Below are 22,308 nucleotides of genomic sequence, written 5' to 3'. Positions count from 1 at the left end.
AGTGCCGCACTGTCAGAGGGTCAGTGCTGAGGGAGTGCCGCACTGTCAGAGGGTCAGTGCTGAGGGAGCGCCGCACTGTCAGAGGGTCAGTGCTGAGGGAGTGCCGCACTGTCAGAGGGTCAGTGCTGAGGGAGTGCCGCACTGTCAGAGGGTCAGTGCTGAGGGAGTGCCGCACTGTCAGAGGTGCCATATTTTGAAAGCAGCAGTCTCCCCTGACCCTGTCAGGTGATCGATGCTGTGATAGTATTGGGGGGGGGGGGGGTGTAGGTTTACTCCCCCTCCCTCCTGTCTAACCTGATATCTCACCTCCTGCAATCACATTCCCCACTCCTTAACACAGTGCTGTATTGGGATCTTACTGTGCATGTTTCTATACTGGACCTCTGACCACACTGCAATAGGGGACGCACAGGCTTTAAAACACCTTAACAGGTGCCGGGGGCACAAGGGTAAGTATACCCCCCACCCTGGGGGAGGGGACATGGCCAGTCAGTGCCAACCTGGGCCAAGGAGCAATGCCAGGTGCAGGCTCTCAGTGGGGAGGGGTCCCAGTTATGTGTGGGTGTGGGGAGGAGGGGGGTAGCAGGCAGTGTTGGGGGGGGGGAAACGCCTGCAATAACTCCAGGGTGGTGTAGGGCTGTTGGGGTGGGGGGTGGGAAATCACCCCCTCCTCCAGTGATAGTGCCCCGATGGCATGGGGGTGGGGGTGGGAGGAGACCCAGTTTGTGCTCCATGGGTTGGTGGGGGGGAGGAGGGGGTGAGAGGGGAGGGCGGTGTTTAATTCCGAGGTTGCTCGCCGGGTCCACCAGGGTCCGTCCCACCCGCTCACTCAGAGGGACAGGAGCTCTGGAGGGGGAACTGGTCGGAGCGGTTACACAGCGACACTCCGGATTACAGTCCCAGTCTGACACAGTGTAAAAAACCCACCTGTCATCGAAACCCCTTCTCCAGAGTCACTCTGTGCTGTGTTACTGTCCACTGTTTGTGCTGGGGAATGACAGCGAGTCAATGATTACTGATTCAGTGACATTTTCCCCGGAGATATCGGTCTGTTATAACCCAATAAACATTCCCTTACTGCCAGACACTCCCCATATACACACGATTACATACACACTCCCATAGACACACACACACATACACAGTCACATACACACACACTCAAACACCCACACATGTATATACACACACACATACAGTCACACACATATACACTCGATTAGATACACACTCCCATAGACACACACATACACAGTCACATACACACACACTCAAACACCCACACATGTATACACACACACATACAGTCACACACATATACACTCGATTAGATACACACTCCCATAGACACACACACATAAACACAGTCACATACACACACACACTTTAATACCCACCCATGTATACACACATACAGTCGCACACATATACACAGTCACACACATATACAGTTACATACACACATATACATATCACACTCATTCACGGACACATACGCACCCACACACATATACACATCACACTCACTCCCCCCCACATACACACATATGCACAGTCACACACACACCCACATACTTTAATACCCACCCATATATACACACATAGTCACACACATATACACAGTCACACACATATACAGTTACATACACACATATACATATCACACTCATTCACAGACACATACACACCCACACACATATACACATCACACTCACTCCCACACACACACACATTAACACAGTCACATACACATACACACACATACACATCACATATACTCCCATACATGCACAGATGTATATATACACACACACATATACACACTATTAGATACATTCAAATATACACACATATACACACACAACACATATATTCACTATTAGATACACACACACCCCTATGTACACATATACACAGTCACATACACACTCACATATACACATATGGGTTTCTTCCGGGTGCTCCGGTTTCCTCCCATAATCCAAAGATGTGTGGGTTAGGTGGATTGGCCATGCTAAAATTTCCCCTTAGTGTTGGGGGATTAGCTAAAGTAAGTACATGGGATTACGGGAATAGGGCCTGGGTGGGATTGTGGTGGCTGCGGACTCAATGGGCCGAATGGCTTTCATAGAAATTTCATAGAAACCCTACAGTGCAGAAAGAGGCCATTCAGCCCATCGAGTCTGCACCAACCATAATCTCACCCAGCCTCTATCCCCATATCTCGACACATTTTCCTGCTAATCTCTCTAATTTATACATCTCAGGGCACTAAGGGACAATTTTAGCAATGGCCAATCCACCTAACCCCCACACCTTTGGACTTTCTTCTTGCACTGTAGGGATTCTATTGTATGGAAACATAAACACACATATACATATACACATCTCACATATACACGCACGTCTATACATATATATATATACACATACACACATATGCACATCACCACACATACACACACACTCCCATATATACACACACATACATATACAGACACACACATACGTATATATAGACATCTCACATATACACACACACATATGTAGACATCTCACATACTCCTGTATACACACACATTCCCATATATACACACATCTACATATACACACACACACATACATATATATAGACATCTCACATACATACACACACACACGTTAAGAATCTAATCATTAACTACTTTATAAACAGGTCATTGTCATGGTATCCATTCCTTCGCTGTTACCATGGTGAATTGTGCCTTCTGGAATATTCTCTCCACTTCCCGCTGTGGATAGCTTTGAAACTGTGTGATTTATGTTAATCTTTAATAAAATTAAAATTAGATTGAGTGGCCGGCAGATTAATGGCCATTTCTGTACCAGCTGCTCTGTGCCATCGGGGGGGGGGGGGGGGTGGGGGGGGGGGGTGGGGGGGAAGGTTGGTTTGGCCATGGGGGCAGAGCGCTCGCCCGTTACGGTCCAGCTCGTAATCACTGCCGCACTGAGAGAGCGAGGGCTCCTTCGTAATGTCCATCCCAGCGTTCCCTCTCGGGACGGAAGGACGGAGCTCAGGAGGAACCCGGTCTCTGTCTCCGGGGCAAAGCAGCTTGACGGGCCTCCCGTTTCCCCCACCATCACCGTCCATGCCCCCCAGAGACCCCCCCCCCCACCTCAACCCCCACCCCCCCCGCAGCCCATCCCGCAGCGCGCAGAGCTCCCGCCGCTCCGAGGGAGACCAGCCCTGTCCACCATGTCGGACACAACTGTCCAAAACTCCACGGACATCACCCTGCTGGCCTGGACCATCCACCGAGAGACTGGTTTCTCCCTGCCCTGGTTCCACCAGGGGGTTGGGGGAGGAGGAGGTGGGGGAGGGGGAGGGGGGAGGAGGAGGGGAGGAGGAGGTGGGGGAGGGGGAGGGGGAGGAGGAGGGGGAGGAGGAGGAGGGGGAGGGGGAGGAGGGGGAGGAGGGGGAGAGGGAGGGGGAGGAGGAGGGGGAGGGGGGAGGAGGAGGAGGAGGAGGAGGAGGGGGAGGAGGAGGGGAGGGGGGGAGGGGGAGGGGGAGGAGGAGGAGGGGGAGAGGAGGGGGGAGGAGGAGGAGGGGGAGGAGGAGGAGGGGGAGGAGGAGGCAGGGTCAGAGAGAGAGAAGGTCAGGGAGAAGGGGCTTGGATGAGAGAGTTGGAGAGAGGGGGGATCAGAGTGGGGGGCAGAGGGGGAATTGGGGGGGGGGGAATGGTGGCAGAAGGTCAGAGTGGGGTGGGGGAGGGGACGGAGGGGGGGGGGTCAGGTGGAGCAGCAGTGGGAGAGGGGAGTGGGGATAGGGAAGGGGGGGAGCAGGAGGGTGTGGGGGGAGGGGAAGGATGTGGGGTAAGGTATAGGCAGAGGGGGTGAGGGGAGGGTGGGCATAGACAGAGGGTGTGAGATGTTGTGGGGGAGTGGGGAGGGTGTGGGGGAAGGGGGAGGTGTGGGGGTGGGGAGAGGGGGAAAGTAATTAGACGGAGTTCAGGTGGGAATCGGGGCGGGGGATTGGGAATCGGGGCGAGGGATTGGGAATCGGGGCGGGGGGGATTGGGAATCGGGGCAGGGGGGATTGGGAATCGGGGCGGGGGGATTGGGAATCGGGGCGGGGGGGATTGGGAATCGGGGCAGGGGGGATTGGGAATCGGGGCGGGGGGATTGGGAATCGGGGCGGGGGGGATTGGGAATCGGGGCAGGGGGATTGGGAATCGGGGCGGGGGATTGGGAATCGGGACGGGGGGGATTGGGAATCGGGGCGGGGGGGATTGGGAATCGGGGCGGGGGGATTGGGAATCGGGGCGGGGGGATTGGGAATCGGGACAGGGGGATTGGGAATCGGGGCGGGGGGGATTGGGAATCGGGGCGGGGGGATTGGGAATCGGGGCAGGGGGGGATTGGGAATCGGGGCGAGGGATTGGGAATCGGGACAGGGGGATTGGGAATCGGGGCGAGGGATTGGGAATCGGGGCGGGGGGGGGATTGGGAATCGGGGCAGGGGGATTGGGAATTGGGGGCGGGGGGATTGGGAATCGGGGCAGGGGGGATTGGGAATCGGGGCGGGGGGGATTGGGAATCGGGGCAGGGGGGGATTGGGAATCGGGGCAGGGGGATTGGGAATTGGGGGCGGGGGGATTGGGAATCGGGGCAGGGGGGATTGGGAATCGGGGCGGGGGGGATTGGGAATCGGGGCAGGGGGGGATTGGGAATCGGGGCAGGGGGATTGGGAATTGGGGGCGGGGGGATTGGGAATCGGGGCAGGGGGGATTGGGAATCGGGGCGGGGGGGATTGGGAATCGGGGCAGGGGGGGATTGGGAATCGGGGCGAGGGATTGGGAATCGGGGCGGGGGGATTGGGAATCGGGGCGAGGGATTGGGAATCGGGGCGAGGGATTGGGAATCGGGGCGAGGGATTGGGAATCGGGGCGAGGGATTGGGAATCGGGGCGGGGGGATTGGGAATCGGGGCGGGGGGATTGGGAATCGGGGCAGGGGGATTGGGAATCGGGGCGGGGGATTGGGAATCGGGGCGGGGGATTGGGAATGGGGACAGTGAGTTGGGAATAGGAGCAGGGGGGGGTTGATTGCTTTGACCTGGTGCCTCAGGGGAGGCTGGAGAATTCCCAATCCCAATCTCAGCCTACCTTTGGAACATTGAAAATGGAATCGGATGGGTGGGGTTTGGGGGGCGGGCGGTGGGGGTGGGGGGGCTGGTTGCTTTGACCTGGTGCCTCGGGGGAGGCTGGAGAATTCCCAATCCCAATCTCAGCCTACCTTTGGAACATTGAAAATGGAATCGGATGGGTGGGGTTTGGGGGGGCGGGCGGTGGGGGTGGGGGGGCTGGTTGCTTTGACCTGGTGCCTCAGGGGAGGCTGGAGAATTCCCAATCCCAATCTCAGCCTACCTTTGGAACATTGAAAATGGAATCGGATGGGTGGGGTTTGGGGGGCGGGCGGTGGGGGTGGGGTCGGGGGGGGCGGGGTGGGGTCGGGGGGGGTGGGGGTGGGGGGGTGTGGTGGGAGTGGGGTTGGGGGGGTTGGGGGGGGCGGGGGGAGGTGGGGTGGGGGGTGGTTGGGGGGGGGTGGGTTGGGGGTGGGGGGGGGGGGGGCGAGTCCCACAACATCCCGATGGTGGGGGTAAGGAGGGGGTGGCTCTGATTTCACAGAATCACAGAACACAGCAGAGGCCCTTCAGCCCATCGAGTCGGCACCGACCCAGGGGAAACACCTGACCTCCCAGCTCATCCCATTTACCGGCACGTGGCCCACAGGCCTGAATGTTACGGTGTGCCAAGTGCTTCTGTGACACTTTGCTAAAGGATGTGAGGGATCCCGTCTCCCCACGTCTCCCTCAGTGAACCCGAACGGGTGCCGGAGTGTGGTAACTCGGGGTTTGGGGGGGTGGGGGGAGGTTTCCACAGTAACTTCATTGCAGTGTAAATGTCAACCTACTTTTGACATGAATAAATAAAGAACTGAGGCTTTGAAAGAAATTAAAACTATTTTTATTGAACACGTTAATTAATTATCTCTTAAAAACTTATTATTTTACTGTCAGATATAAAAATATTGGCGAGGTGTTTGAGTTGATGTGGTGAATTTGCCCAGTCAGAGATCCTGATCTCCCAGTAACCACCGTACCAAACCCCCTGAGATGGGTGTCCATAAGGTCAACTCCTATCAGTGTAGACCCATTGCTCAAGCTTTCCTCCTGAAACTGTTGCACAGTGAACCTGCTCTGAACCCGCTCCTGATACAACTAATTCCCCTCCTTAAATAAGGAACCCAAAACTCTCCACATCATTCCCGGTGTAGTCTCATCAATACTCTGTACAACTGCAGCAAAACCCCAAACCCCCCCCCCTTCGCAACCAAGACCAACTTTTCATTTTGTCATCGCTGCAATTGTCTTGTGAACTCTGTACAAAGACAAAGCTCGTGGTCCATGTCTTGGCTTTCACTGTCAGCCTCACAGCGCCAGGGTTCGATTCCTGGCTTGTCTGGGTGGGGTCTGCACGTTCTCCCCATGTCTGCGTGGGTTTCCGCCGGGTGCTCTGGTTTCCTCCCGTACTCCAAAAGGATTGGCCGTGCCAAATTGCCCCTTAGTGTCCCAAATTGTGTAGGTTAAGTGGATTGGCCCATGGTAAATGTATGGGGTTATGGGGATAGGGTGGGGGAGAGAGCCTGGGAAAATACTCTATCAGAGAGCCGGGGGTGGGGGGGGGGGGTGGTGATGGGCCAAATGGCCTCCTCCTGCACTGTAGGGGGCGCTATGATTGTGTTGAGCCTCAATGCTCCCCTCACTCTTCCTCCCCTGCCTTCTCCACCTTGCCTGAGGGGGTGGTTACCCTCAGGTTAAATCAGCTCGCTCTCCCCTCCCCCCCCCCCCCCCCAGTCAAAGGGGAGAGCAGCCTATGGTCACTATGGAGACTTTACCTCACCTTAGAAACTACAACACCCCCCCACCCCCCTTCCACCCCCACCCTATCATCCATTCAAGCCTTAACTCAATCTCTCCCACATTCTCAGGAATTCCTCATTCCCACAACCTCCAGATTGAATTAAAGAAGAACCCCAAAACCCGGCAGCCAACAGCCACCACCCATTCGACCTTCTTTAAGCAGCTTTCCAGTTCTTTGGTTATTTCTTAATAGTGTAAATAGATTGTGCAAAATCATGCATGGTTGTCGCACATTTCCTGTGCTTTGTGTCCCAGTGTTACAATCTTTGGATGTTGTTTCATCAACACCTCCCCCCCATTGTAGGTGCCTATGTCAACATTTCCCCTTCATTGACCAATGTCACGGTGCAGTGCCAGCTTCTGGCCACTAGGTAGCTCTGCAGAGCAGGGTTCTGAAATTTCTCTTCCAACTCGGGCGCCATTTTGCGCACCCGCAAACGAGAAACTACATCTGACCACGGGCAACAAAGAAAATCGTTTCGGTCGCACAGATATGGAGTTGTATTGAGTGACGTTGTGCAGTGATATCCCACATTTCAGTGCAGTTGACGTGATTCCGCTATTTGTCCATTCACCTCTCCGCGAGGTCCAACGTGGATCGAGAGCCGGGTGGGCCTGTGCCTCATTCGCACAGAAAAAGCTCCTTGCATATCCTGACCGTGTCCTCCGGGGACGTCACTGTGTGTCCGATGGTCCTGGGATCATGGAAGATCTCGTGGTCGTTTCCGCCCTGTGTGGACAACGCAAAGCCCAGTCAGTCCTCCGTCCCCTCCCCCTCTCCTCCTCAATCCTCTGCCCTGGGGCTCCTCACAGGGGTTGCCACACTCCAGAAGGGTATCACTGATGGGAGTTTTCCCATCGTATCCACCATCATAGCGGGCGGTGGTAGGTGGGGAGGGCGACCATGTAAAGCTCCATTGACTTTGGGCAGGATTTTCCGGATTTGGGAGGACTGCAGGGCTGGAAACTCCTGCCCACTCTCTCTGTGTGAGTTTAGCCACAGAGGTTTACAGCATGGAAACAGGCCCTTCGGCCCAACTTGTCCATGCTGCCCCTTTTTTTCCAAACCACTGAGCTAGTCCCAATTGCCCGCATTTGGCCCATATCCCTCTATACCCATCTTACCCATGTAACTGTCTAAAATTGTACCCGCCTCTACTACTACCTCTGGCAGCTCGTTCCAGACACTCCCCACTCTCCGTGTGAAGGAATTGCCCCTCTGGACACTTTTGTATCTCTCCCCTCTCACCTTAAACCTGTGCCCTCTAGTTTCAGACTCCCCTACCTTTGGGAAAAGATATTGACTATCTAGCTGATCTGTGCCCCTCATTATTTTATAGACCTCTATAAGATCACCCCTCTACGCTCCAGAGAAAAAAGTCCCAGTCTATCCAGCCTCTCCTTATAACTCAATCCATCAAGTCCCGGTAGCATCCTAGTAAATCTTTTCTGCACTCTTTCTAGTTTAATAATATCCTGGATGGAAATCAGACATCGAATTCTATAGTGCAGAAGGAGGCTACTCGGCCCATCGAATTTACACCGATCACAATCCCATCCAGGCCCTATTCCCCATAAACCCATGCGTTTACCCCAACTCGTTCCCCCTGACACTCAGGGGCTATTTAGCACGTCCAATCCACCTAACCCGCACACCTTTGAACCTTCACATGTCGTTGGACTGGAACCGGTATGGAGATAGTTCGCACGGACGGATTGCTGGGATGAAGGGGGTTTGTTCTACGAGGCGAGCTCGAACGGGTTGGAGCCGTGTGCATTGGAGTTTAGGAGAACGAGAGATGATCTTACCGAAACAACTCTGAGGGGGCATTGGCAGGGTAAATGCTGAGGGGATCATGGGAAAACCTAAAACTAGGGGGTGGTGGGGGGGGGGGGAACAGCACCATTTCAAAAGATGGGATTCTCCCATTGAAGATGGGGATGAGGAGGAGCGTCAGAGTCTTGCTAATGTTTGGAATACAGTTGCAGCGAGACTTCCCGACTCTTACACACCAATCCCCTTGAAATAAGGGCCAACATCCCATTACCCTTCCTGATTACCTGCTGTACCTGTGTGTTAGCTTTCTGTGTTTTGTGCCCAAGTTCCCCCAAGTCCCTTTGAGTTTCAGCTTTCTGCAGTTTTTCTCCATTTAAATAATACTCTGTTGTCTTGTTCTCTATTCCAAAATGAACAACTTATATTTTCCACATTATACTCCATCTGACAACTTTTTGCCCACTTACTGAACCTATCAATATCTCTCTGTAAACTGTCTCTATGCCTCTCACAACTTGCCTTTCCACCTATTTTTGTGTCATCTGCAAATTTAGCTCCTGTAAATTTGCTCCCTTCCTCTGAGTCATTAATATAAGTTATTGTACACAGTTGCAGTCCCAGCACTGATCCCTGTGGAAGGCCACTGGTTACAGGCCACCAACCTGAAAAAGAACCTCTTATCCCCACTCGCTGTTTCCTGTCCATTAATCAATTCTCTATCCATGCTAATATACATCTCCAACACCACAGCCTCTTATCTTTTGTGAGGTATCTTGTCAGACAGGTTCTGAAAGTCCAAGTACAGCACATTTACTGATTCCCCTCTACCCACCCTGCTCGAGACTTCCTCGAAAAACTCTAATAATTTAATTTGACACAATCTCCCTTTCATGAAACCATGCTGACCCTGCTTGATTAGATTATGATTTTCCAAATGTGCCATTATCACTTCCTTAATAATTGATTCCAACATTTTTCCAATAAATATTAGGCCAATCGACCCACAGTTATTCATGTTGTGCATCCCTCCCTTTTTTGAAAAGGGGCAGGTTTCCAATCCTCTGATACTTCTCCGGAATACAAGGATTTATGGAAAATCACAACTAATGTATCCACTCTCTCTGTAGCTGTTTCTTTTGGGATCCTAGGATGCAATCCATCTGGGCCAGGAGACTTATCTGCCTTTAACCAACCCCCCCCCCCATTACTTTGTCTAATATTACTTCTCTAACAATGGTGATTGTAATAATTCCTCCCCTCTATCTTATTATTGGGATGTTTGAAATATCTCCCATCCTAACCACTGATGCAAAATATCTGTTTTAACTCCGCTGCTATTTCCTTGTTCCCTGTAACTATCTCCGAGATTCATTTTCCAAGGAGCCAGTGTTCACTTTGACCTCTCTCGTTCTTTGTATCTATTTAAAGCAGCTCTTATTGTCAGTTTCTATATTCCTGGCTAGTTTGCCGGGTAGTTTATTCTCTCCCTCTTTATCACAGGATGATCAGAGGGTGAGATAGGGTGGACAGTGAGAGCCTTTTTCCTCGGATGGTGATGGCTAACACAAGGGGACACAGCTTTAAATTGAGGGGTGGTAATTATAGGACGGATGTCAGAGGTAGGTTCTTTACTCAGAGGGTAGTAAGGGCGTGGAATGCCCTGCCTGCAGCAGTTGTGGACTTGCCAACTTTAAGGGCGTTCAAATGGTCAGTGGATAGGCATATGGATAACATTGGAATAGTTTAGGTTAGAGGGTCATTAGATTGGTTCCACTGGTCAGCACAACATCGAGGGCCGAAGGGCCTGTACTGCGCTGGAATGTTCTATTATTATCTCTTTAATCCTCCTCTGCTGGATTCTGAATTTATTTTTGGAGCTATCACTGACTTTTCCTCCCTTTATATGCTTTTTCTTTCAACGTAATGCTCTCTTTGACTTCCTTGGTTGGCCATGGTTTCTTTATCTCTCTCTTAGAGTCTTTCCTCTTTATTGGGATATATTTTTGCTGAGGGCCCTGAGTTCACACCCTTAACTATCTGTCCCTAGCTGCTGACTCTCTTTTCTACAAATCCATTTCTTGTTTTTTAAAGTTGCTACGTCACGTTGCGATCTCTCACTGTTAGTTTGATATCTAACACATTCCTCCCACCTCCCCCCCACCCCCAGTTAGGGTGGCACAAGGGCACAGTGGGTTAGCACAGTGCCAGGGACCCGGATTCAATTCCCAACTTGCGTCACAGTCTGTGTGGAGCCTGCACATTCTCCCCGTGTCTGCGTGGGTTTCCTCTGAATGACACAGAAGACATTGAATCCTTACAGTGCAGAAGGAGGCCATTCAGCCCATCGAGTCTGCACTGACCACAATCCCACCCAGGCCCAGAGTCTTGTAACTTCACATATTTACCCTGCCAAACCCTCTAAGATCAATTTAGCACGGCCAATCAACCTAACCCGCACATCTTTCAGACTGTGGGAGTGCCTGGAGGAAACCCACGCAGACATGGGGAGAATGTGCGGACTCCACACAAACAGTGACCTGATCGGGGAATCAAACCCGGGTCCCTGGTGCTGTGAGGCAGCAGTGTTAACCACTGCGCTATCGCAAGTGCCCTGGTCCAAAAGATGTGCTGGTTAGGGTGCATTGGCCATGCTAAATTCTCCCTCAGTGTACCCGAACAGGCGCAGGCGTGTGGCAACCAAGGACTGGAACACTACATTCTGCACTCTCTTGTTTCCTTCTCTCTGAATGGTATGCTTTGTCTGTACAGTGTGCAAGAAACAATACTTTTATCATTTATATAGATGATCTGGAGGAGGGAACCGAGTGTATGGTGTCGAAATTTGCTGATGACACCAAGATTGGGGGAAAGGCAAATTGCGCGGAGGGTGTGGAGAGTCTGCAGAAGGATCTAGATAGGCTGGGCGAATGGGCCAGGAAATGGCAAATGGAATTTAATGTTGGCAAGTGTGAGGTGGTCCACTTTGGAAGGAAGAATGGTAGGAAGGACTATTACTTACGTGACGAAAAACTGCAGCAGGCGACGGTGCAGAGGGACCTCGGGGTCCTTGTGCATGAGTCGCAAAAACCCAGCTTGCAGGTGCAGCAGGTGGTCAGGAAGGCGAATGGGATGCTGGCCTTCATAGCGAGGGGGATTGAATATAAAAGTAGGGAGGTCTTGCTGCAGCTGTATAGGGCATTGGTGAGGCCGCAGCTGGAGTACTGTGTGCAGTTTTGGTCGCCGTACTTGCGCAAAGATATTTTGGCCTTGGAGGGAGTGCAGAGGAGGTTTACTAGGCTGATACCGGAGTTGAGGGGGTTGAGCTATGAGGAGAGGCTGAATGAACTAGGCTTGTACTCGTTGGAGTTTAGAAGAATGAGGGGAGATCTCATTGAGACGTATAAGATGATGAATGGGATGGATAGGATAGAGGTGGAGAGGCTCTTCCCGCTCAAAAAAGACAGGAGGACTAGGGGGCACAGCCTCAAGATAAAGGGGGGGCGTTTTAGAACAGAGTTGAGGAGGAACTTCTTCACTCAAAGGGTGGTGAATCGCTGGAATTCTCTGCCCGTTGAAGTGGTGGAGGCTGCCTCGCTAAATATTTTTAAGAAGCGGGTTGATGGGTTTTTGATAAGAGAGGGGATTAAGGGTTATGGGGAGAGGGCGGGAAAGTGGAACTGAGCCACGACAGATCAGCCATGATCTTATTGAATGGCGGGGCAGGCTCGAAGGGCCAGATGGCCTACTCCTGCTCCTATTTAGAACATAGAACATAGAACACTACAGCACAAACGAGTTGCTCTGATCACATCAACACCTACCAACCTACAGACCTATCTATAACCCTCAATCTCATTAAACCCCATATACTCATCCAGAAGTCTTTTAAAAGACCCCAGCGAGTTCGCCTCCACCACCACTGACGGCAGCCGATTCCATTCACTCACCACCCTCTGAGTGAAAAACTTACCCCTAACATCACTTCTGTACTTCCCTCCTTGCACCTTAAATCTGTGTCCTCTCGTAGCAACCATTTCAACCCGGGGAAATAGCCTCTGAGAGTCCACCCTATCTATTCCTCTCAACATTTTGTAAACCTCTATCAGGTCGCCTCTCAACCTTCGTCTCTCCAGGGAAAAGAGTCCCAGCTCCCTCAACCTATCTTCATAAGGCATGCCTCCCAGTCCAGGCAACATCCTTGTAAATCTCCTCTGCACCCTTTCAATAGCTTCTACATCTTTCCTATAGTGAGGCGACCAGAACTGCGCACAATACTCTAAATGAGGCCTGACAAGGGTCTTATAAAGTTGCAGCATTACCTCCCGACTCCTAAACTCAATCCCTCGATTAATGAAGGCCAGTACACCATACGCCTTCTTGACCACCTCCTCCACCTGCGAGGCCGATTTAAGAGTCCTGTGGACCCGGACCCCTAGATCCTTCTGCTCTTCAACACTACTCAGACTTCTGCCCTTGATAGTGTACTCGTTCATCCCGTTGGTTCTGCCAAAATGGACGACTACACATTTATCCGCGTTGAAGTCCATCTGCCACTTCTCCGCCCAGTCCTGCATCCTATTTATGTCCTGCTGCAACTTTTGCCATCCTTCCAGACCATCCACAACACCACCGACCTTAGTGTCATCAGCGAACTTACTTACCCATCCCTCCACTTCCTCATCCAGGTCATTTATGAAAATGACAAACAACAAGGGTCCCAGAACAGATCCTTGAGGCACTCCGCTGGTGACTGACCTCCATTCAGAAAAAGCCCCATCCACAACCACTCTCTGCCTTCTGCAGGCAAGCCAGTTCTGGATCCACAAGGCCAAAGGCCCTTGGATCCCATGCCCTCTCACCTTCTCAAGAAGTCTTGCATGGGGGACCTTATCAAACGCCTTGCTGAAGTCCATGTACACTACGTCCACGGCACTTCCTTCGTCAACGTGTTCAGTCACATTATCGAAGAACTCAACTAGGCTCGTAAGGCACGACCTGCCCTTGACAAATCCATGCTGACTATTCCTGATCATGTCAAACCTCTCCAAATGTTCGTAAATCTTGTCCCTCAGAAGCCTCTCCATCAGCTTACCAACCACTGAGGTCAGACTCACCGGTTGGTAATTTCCCGGGCTATCTCTGTTCCCTTTCTTGAAAATAGGAACTACATCCGCAATCCTCCAATCCTCCGGAACCTCTCCCGTCTCCATTGACGACGCAAAGATCATCACCAGGGGCTCTGCAATCTCTTCCCTCGCCTCCCACAGTATCCTGGGGTACATCCCATCTGGTCCCGGCGACTTATCTACCTTGATAGAATTCAAAAGTTCCAACACATCCTCCTCCTTAATATTCACGTACTCAATCTTTTCCATCTGCTGCAAATCCATAACAAAATCTCCCAGATCAGCTTCCACTGTGAATACTGAGGCGAAGTACTCGTTAAGCACCTCTGCCATTTCTTCTGGTTCCACACAAACCTTTCCCCCCTCACCTTTTATAGGTCCTATCCCTTCTCTTCTTATCCTTTTACCTTTCACATATTTATAGAAGGCCTTGGGATTCTCCTTAATCTTACCCGCCAAGGTCTTCTCATGACCATTTCTTATGTTCTTATGTTCTTATGTTCTTTTCACTGTACACTAACACGAATTATAATAATAAACCAAATCAAATCAACTTGGGGATTTTCACATTGCAGTCTTAATGTAATCCTTGTGACACTAATAAATAAAGTTTAACTTTGTAGATCCGATGAAGAGACTCGAAACGTTGCCTCTGTTCTCTCCCCACAGATGCTGTCAGACCCACTGAGATTTTCCAGCAATTTGTGTTTTTGTTACAGATTCCAGCGTTCTCACTGTTCTGTTTATTTCACTTTAACCACTCCCCATAGGAGCGAGCCTCACATTCTCTCTGGGTAAAGAAGTAATTCTCCATTGGATTTATTAATGCCTGACTTATCATAGAACCCTGCAGTACAGAAGGAGGCCCTTCGGCCCATCGAGTCTGCACCGAACACAATCCCACCCAGGCCCTACCCCCATATCCCTACATATTATACCCACTAATCCCTCTAACCTACACATCCCTGGACACTAAGGGGCAATTTCTTAGCATGGCCAATCAACCTAACCCGCACATCTTTGGACTGTGGGAGGAAACCGGAGCACCCGGAGGAAACCCACGCAGACACGAGGAGAATGTGCAAACTCCACACAGACAGTGACCCGAGCCGGGAATCGAACCCAGGACCCTGGAGCTGTGAAGCAGCAGTGCTAACCCACTGTGCTACCGTATCGCCCTAAGAGACTTCTGGATGAGTACATGGAACTTAGTAAGATAGAGGGTTATAGGTAAGCCTAGTAGGTAGGGGCATGTTCGGTGCAACTTGTGGGCTGAAGGGCCTGTTTGTGCTGTAATTTTTCTATGTTTTTATTAGTTACAGCAACAGAAAACCAATAAATTTGTCTTATATTCGTAGCCCCTGGTTTAAATCCCTGCCCCCCCCCACCCCCACCTTTTGCCCCTCTCAGCCAGTAGCTCCCTGAATGAAATTAAGAAATTATTACAGAATTCTGCAAACATTTTGCCCAGGAGAGAAGACTAACCTCTACAGCCCAATCTGGTGATACATTCAGCTCCCAGTGGGGTCAGTGTTTATCTGGGTCCTCAGTCCCACTACCCAGTATCCTACGCTACATTAAGGTGGACAAGTCCCCAGGGCCAGAGGGGATCTATCCCAGGTTAAAGGATAATTGATGAGGGAAGGGCAGTGGATGTAGTTTATATGGGCGTTTGACAAGGTCCCACGTGGCAGACTGGTGCAAAAACTAAAATCACACGGGATTCGGGGTGGCGGCTTGGTTATTGAAGACAGAGTAGATCTGGGTTGGAGATCTGTAGCGAGTGGATCCGCAGGGATCAGTGCTGGGACCTCTGTTGTTTGTACTATATATAAATAATCTGGAGGCAAATGTGGGTGGTCTGATTAGTCAGTTTGCAGATGACACAAAGATTGGCGGAGTTGCTGATAGTGCGGGGGGATTGTCAGTGAATTCAACAGGATATAGATAAATCAGAGACTTGGACACAGAAATGACAGATGGAACTCAATCCAGTCAAATACAAGGTGGTACATTTTGGAGGATCGAATTTAGGTGTGAATTATACTGTAAATGGCAGAACCCTTGGGAACATTAACTTACAGAGGGATCCGGGCATGCAGGTCCATAGTTCCCCAAAAGTGGCAACACAGGTACCCAAGGTGATTAAGAAAGTATGTGGCAGTCTTGCCTTCATCAGCCGGGGCACTGAGTACAAGAGTTGGGAAATCGCGCTGTAGCTACATAAAACCTTGGTTCGGCTACAGTTGGAATATTGTGTGCAGTTCTGGTCACCAGGAGGACATGGAAGCTTTGGAGAGAGTGCAGAGAAGGTTCACCAGGATGTTGCCTGGTCTCGAGGGTGTTGGCCATGAGGAGAGGTTGGATAAACTAGGATTGTTTTCACTGGAAGGACGGAGGCCGAGGGGAGACCTGGTAGAGGGCTACAAAATTACAACAGGGTGGATGGTCAGGGGCTTTCTCCCCAGGGTGTCAATTACACGGGGGGGCACGGGTTCAAGGTGAGAGGGGAAAGTTTAAGGGAGATGTGCGGGGGATGTTTTCCAACAGAGAATGATGGGTGCCTGGAATGCCCTGCCAGAGGAGGAGGTGGAAGTAGGCACACTATCAACATTTAAGAGGCATCTGGATGGGGACATGAATAGGGAGGGAATAGAGGGGTACGGACTGAGTAAGGGCAGAAGGTATTTTTCAGTTTATTTAGGGTATCATGATTGGCACAGGGTTTGGAGGGCCAATGGGCCTGATCTTTGATCCCAGGGCCCTGGTGCTATGATGCAGCAGTGCTAACCACTGTACCCTCATCAACATCTCCACTCCCTCAGCAACTCCCCAACCCCCTCAGCAACTCCCCAACCCCCTCCCCAACTCCCCAACCCCCTCAGCAACTCCCCAACCCCCTCCCCAACTCCCCAACTCCCTCAACAACTCCCCAGCTCCCTCAGCAACTCCCCAACTCCCTCAGCAACTCCCCAACTCCCTCCCCAACTCCCCAACTCCCTCAACAACTCCCCAACTCCCTCAGCAACTCCCCAACCCCCTCAGCAACTCCCCAACCCCCTCCCCAACTCCCCAACCCCCTCCCCAACTCCCCAACTCCCTCAACAACTCCCCAGCTCCCTCAGCAACTCCCCAACTCCCTCAACAACTCCCCAACTCCCTCAACAACTCCCCAACTCCCTCAGCAACTCCCCAACTCCCTCAGCAACTCCCCAACCCCCTCCCCAACTCCCCAACCCCCTCCCCAACTCCCCAACTCCCTCAACAACTCCCCAGCTCCCTCAGCAACTCCCCAGCTCCCTCAACAACTCCCCAACTCCCTCAACAACTCCCCAGCTCCCTCAGCAACTCCCCAACTCCCTCAACAACTCCCCAACTCCCTCAACAACTCCCCAACTCCCTCAGCAACTCCCCAACTCCCTCAGCAACTCCCCAACCCCCTCAGCAACTCCCCAACCCCCTCGGCAACTCCCCAACCCCCTCGGCAACTCCCCAACCCCCTCGGCAACTCCCCAACCCCCTCGGCAACTCCCCAGCTCCCTCGGCAACTCCCCAACTCCCTCAACAACTCCCTCAGCAACTCCCCAACTCCCTCAACAACTCCCCAACTCCCTCAACAACTCCCCAACTCCCTCAGCAACTCCCCAACCCCCTCAGCAACTCCCCAACCCCCTCGGCAACTCCCCAACCCCCTTGGCAACTCCCCAACCCCCTCGGCAACTCCCAACCCCCTCGGCAACTCCCCAACCCCCTCGGCAACTCCCCAACTCCCTCAGCAACTCCCCAACTCCCTCAACAACTCCCTCAACAACTCCCCAACTCCCTCAACAACTCCCCAACTCCCTCAACAACTCCCCAACTCCCTCAACAACTCCCCAACTCCCTCAACAACTCCCCAACTCCCTCAACAACTCCCCAACTCCCTCAGCAACTCCCCAACTCCCTCAGCAACTCCCCAACTCCCTCAGCAACTCCCCAACTCCCTCAGCAACTCCCTCAGCAACTCCCCAACTCCCTCAACAACTCCCCAACTCCCTCAACAACTCCCCAACTCCCTCAACAACTCCCCAACTCCCTCAACAACTCCCCAACTCCCTCAACAACTCCCCAACTCCCTCAACAACTCCCAACAAGTCCTGACCCTCTCGTCAGTACCCCTGGCCTTTCAAATTGCCTCCTGAACACTCCTGACAACCTCAACCCCCTCAACCACACATCCCCGACCCCCCTCAAAAGCTCCTCGATCCCCTCACCTAGCCCTTAGACCTTTACGTGAACACTACCAGCCTCTCATCCCCGCCACCGCCCCCCCCCCACTCCCTCCCCCCCGCCCCCCCCCCCCCCCCCCCCCGCCCCCCCCCCCCCCCCTTACCGGCTCTGTCTCATTTCCAAAGAAGTGGATGGTTTTAATTCCATCCTTTTCCAAGATATCCAGACAGTAGCGTTTGTCCCAACCCTCCGGGAAAATATCAAAACTGATCATTCCTCCTGTGGAAGTGAAGGAGACGGATTAACGATCTCTCGGACGATGCCGAGGTTCTGAGTGCTCACCCTGACCACTTTCCTCCCGCTGTACCCCCCCAGTACGGAGCACTCACTAACCCCCTCCCACCCAACCACATCAATATATTCTCCCCTCCCTCCTGTACTCCACTAGATTACGGGGAGGCAGTGGTGTGATGGGAATCTAGAGACCCAGAACAAAGCTCTGGGGACCCGGGTTCGAATCCCATCGCGGCTGATGGTGAAATTTGAATACAATAAAAATTTTGGAATTAAAAATCTACTGGTGACCATGAAATCATTGTCGATTGTCAGAAAACCCCATCTGGGTCACTAATGTCCCTTTAGGGAAGGAAATCTGCCATCCTTACCCGGTCTGGCCTACATGTGACTCCAGAGCCTCAGCGATGTGGTTGACTCTTAATCACCCTCTGAAATAGCCGTGTGTTGTACCAAACTGCTGGGTACTGGTTGAAGAAGGCGGCTCACCACCACCTTCTCAAGGGGCAATCAGGGACGGACAATAAATACTGGACCAACCAGAGACACCCATGAGAGAGAGAGTGAGTGTGAGAGAGTGTGAGTGTAGAATGAGTGAGTGTGAGAGTGAGTGTGTGAGAGAGTGAGAGTGGTGTGTGTGTGGAGAGTGAGTGAGTGTGAGAATGCGTGTGAGTGTGAGAGTGAGTGCTGAATGAGTGTGATAGTGAGTGTGTGTGTGTGTGTGTGTGTGTGTGTGAGAGTGAGAGTGAGAGTGAGAGTGAGAGTGAGTGAGAGAGTGAGAGAGAGAGTGAGAGTGAGAGAGAGAGTGAGAGAGTGAGAGAGAGTGAGAGTGAGAGTGAGAGAATGAGAGTGAGTGAGTGAGTGAGTGTGATAGTGTTGTGATTATGAGAGTGAGTGAGTGTGAGAGTGAGTGCAGAATGAGTGTGATAGTGAGTGTGAGTGTGAGAGTGAGTTAGAGTGAGTGAGTGAGAATGAGAGTGAGTGAGTGAGTGTGATAGTGTGTTGTGATTATGTGAGTGAGTGAGTGTGAGAGTGTGTGAGAGTGAGTGCAGAATGAGTGTGATAGTGAGTGAGTGTATGTGAATATGAGTGTGAGTGAGAATGAGAGTGAGTGAGTGTGATAGTGTGTTGTGATTATGAGAGTGAGTGAGTGTGAGAGTGTGTGAGAGTGAGTGCAGAATGAGTGTGATAGTGAATGAGTGTGTGTGTGAGTGTGAGTAAGAATGAGAGTGAGTGAGTGTGATAGTGTGTTGTGATTATGTGAGTGAGTGAGTGTGAGAGTGTGTGAGAGTGAGTGCAGAATGAGTGTGATAGTGAGTGAGTGTGTGTGAATATGAGTGTGAGTGAGAATGAGAGTGAGTGAGTGTGGTAGTGTGTTGTGATTATGTGAGTGAGTGAGAGTGAGAGTGTGTGAGAGTGAGTGCAGAATGAGTGTGATAGTGAGTGAGTGTGTGTGAATATGAGTGTGAGTGAGAATGAGAGTGAGTGAGTGTGGTAGTGTGTTGTGATTATGAGAGTGTGTGTTTTCTGATTGGTTATTGTGCTGCCTATGTTTGGCCTCCTGGTATTTGGCGTATTTGAAAATGGAGGAACTTTGCCCCGACTGGAATGTAAACAAACTCGGCATCGACCTATCACAGTTAGCCTTTGGCCAAAGCGGCTGGAAGCCTCGGCCTAGTCAGACTGAAGGGTGTCGGCTCCCAGAGCCTGGGACTAGGCCTCGTTTCCAGGGGCTTGCTGGGAGATTGGCCTGGACTTTGGAGTGTAGGCCCGGTTATAGATTTACCCCGGGATCTCGCTCTGCGCTGCCCTCGAAAATAACTCATCGGAAACCTGGACTTCAGGACTCTGGGTGAAAGGGCAGGAACGAGGAGAGAAGAACAGGCGAGATGAGCAAGGTACACGCCTGACACACAGACATATACAGGTATACTGACCTCTTGTACATTTCACCCCTCTGTCAGCAAACTCCCTCTGCAAAGCTGCGACAAACTTCTCCCTGATCTTTTCTCTCTGCGGCAGTAACAGAGGAAAAGGTGCATTATTTCTCTTCTCCCTGACACCCAGAGACACAGCAACTCCAGCAGGCGTGAGTGTTGTCCCAATCGGACTGCGCTGGGCCCTAGGCTGAAAATACTGGAGACTCAGCGGGTCAGCTTGGAGATCCAGCAACACCCGGGTTAACAATATAACTCAGCCATCGTCCACCAGAGCTGAAGTTCTTTTTTAATTCATTCATGGGCATCGCTGGCTAGACGAGCATTTATTAAACTAGAAAGAGTGCAGGAAAGATTTACTAGGATGCTACTGGGATTTGAGTTATAAGGAGAGGCTGGATAGACTGGGATTATTTTCCCTGGAGTGTAGGAGGCTGAGGGGTGATCTTATAGAGGTCTATAAAATAATAAGGGGCACAGATCAGCGAGATAGTCAATATCTCTTCCCAATTGCCCCTTGAGAAGGTGGTGGTGAGCTGCCTTCTTGAGCAGTCCCTGTGGTGTAGGTACACCCACAGTGCTGCTAGGGAGGGGGTTCCAAGGATTCTTCCCTGAAGGAAGGGCGGATACAATTCCAAGTCAGTGATTCGGAAAGGAACCTCCAGGTATCTGCTGCCCTTGTCCGAGATGGGAGTGGTTGTGGGTTAGGAAGGAGCTGTCTAGCCATCTTTAGCGAATCCAGGTTCTGGGTTTAAAGCAAGGACGGTAATGGGGAAAAGGGGTGGGGGGGACAGAATGGAAGGTGTGGGATAGGATTGCCTGGGACAGGACTGGGGGAGCAATGTCAGCCCCTCTCCCAAGTCAAGGTGCTAAACATTCAAAACCCTCTCCGCTGGGTAGGACATGTTCTCCGTATCCCTGACACCAGATTCCTGAAGCAACTGCTCCACTTGGAACTCATTCATAGAGGTTTACAGCACGGAAACAGGCCCTTTGACCCAACTTGTCTATGCCACCCAATTTTTACCACTAAGCTAATCCCAATTGCCCGCATTTGGCCCATATCCCTCTATACCCATCGCACCCATGTAACTGTCTAAATACTTTTTTTGTAAAGACAAAATTGTACCCACCACTACTACTATGGCAGCTTGTTCCAGGCACTCACCACCCTCTGTGTGAAACAATTGCCCCTCTGGACCCTTTTGTGTCTCTCCCTTCTCAACTTAAACCTATGCTCTCTAGTTTTAGACTCCCCTACCTTTGGGAAAAGATATTGACTATCTAGCTGATCTGTGCCCCTCATTATTTTATAGACCTCTATAAGATCACCCCTCAGCCTCCTACACTCCAGGGATAAAAGTCCCAGTCTATCCAGCCTCTCCTTATAACTCAAACCATCGAGTCCTGGTAGCATCCTAGTAAATCTCTTCTGCACTCTTTCTAGTTTAATAATATCCTTTCTATAATAGGGTGACCAGAACTGTACGCAGTCACGTCAGGAGATTCAGGAGGGCAGTGTGTGTTGAACGGGAGTGGGATCGCACTGTGCCCTCGCCGATCCCCGGGTTACCTTGTCGATCTGGGAGAATTCGATGCGCTCGGCCAGGTTACAGCTCCGCCCCACCGGGGAAATGTTCAACGTCCCGTTACGGAATTCGATGAAGGTGCCCCTGAAAGAGGGTGTTTCGCAGTGTGTCAGTCTCAGCGCTATTCAACCGTGAGAACCGGCACCCTCTCAGCGGAGGCTCAGAAGTACACCACCCCCCCCCAACCCACCACCCACCCCCCCCACCCCCAACCCACCCCCCACCCCCACCCCCAACCCACCCCCTCCCACCCCCCCACCCCCAACCCCCCCCCACCCCCCCCACCCCCCCCCAACCCCCCCCACCCCCCACCCCCACCCAACCCCAACCCACCCCCCCACCCCCAACCCCAACCCACCCCCTCCCCCCAACCCCCCCACCCCCAACCCACCCCTCCCCCACCCTCAACCCCAACC

At 52.0% G+C, this 22,308-nt stretch overlaps 1 protein-coding gene across 1 annotated transcript; it reads right to left on the bottom strand.

Moving 5' to 3' along the window:
- Positions 1-6,982: 6,982 nt before the first annotated feature.
- LOC145339726 (phosphomannomutase 1-like) lies at positions 6,983-22,013 on the bottom strand (the record flags this gene model as incomplete). The annotated part of the gene is made up of 4 exons (XM_080184249.1): positions 6,983-7,690; positions 18,236-18,351; positions 20,304-20,379; positions 21,877-22,013. Coding segments are annotated over 4 exons (437 nt in total), but the record flags the coding sequence as incomplete, so codon positions are not given.
- Between the last annotated feature and the right edge of the window lie 295 nt (positions 22,014-22,308).

The sequence above is a fragment of the Carcharhinus amblyrhynchos genome, unplaced genomic scaffold, assembly GCF_965287045.1.
Source record: "Carcharhinus amblyrhynchos unplaced genomic scaffold, sCarAmb.v2.hapA scaffold_636, whole genome shotgun sequence".
Taxonomy (NCBI): domain Eukaryota; kingdom Metazoa; phylum Chordata; class Chondrichthyes; order Carcharhiniformes; family Carcharhinidae; genus Carcharhinus; species Carcharhinus amblyrhynchos.
Note: the sequence above shows the minus strand (reverse complement) of the source record. Positions and strands in the feature narration are given on the sequence as shown.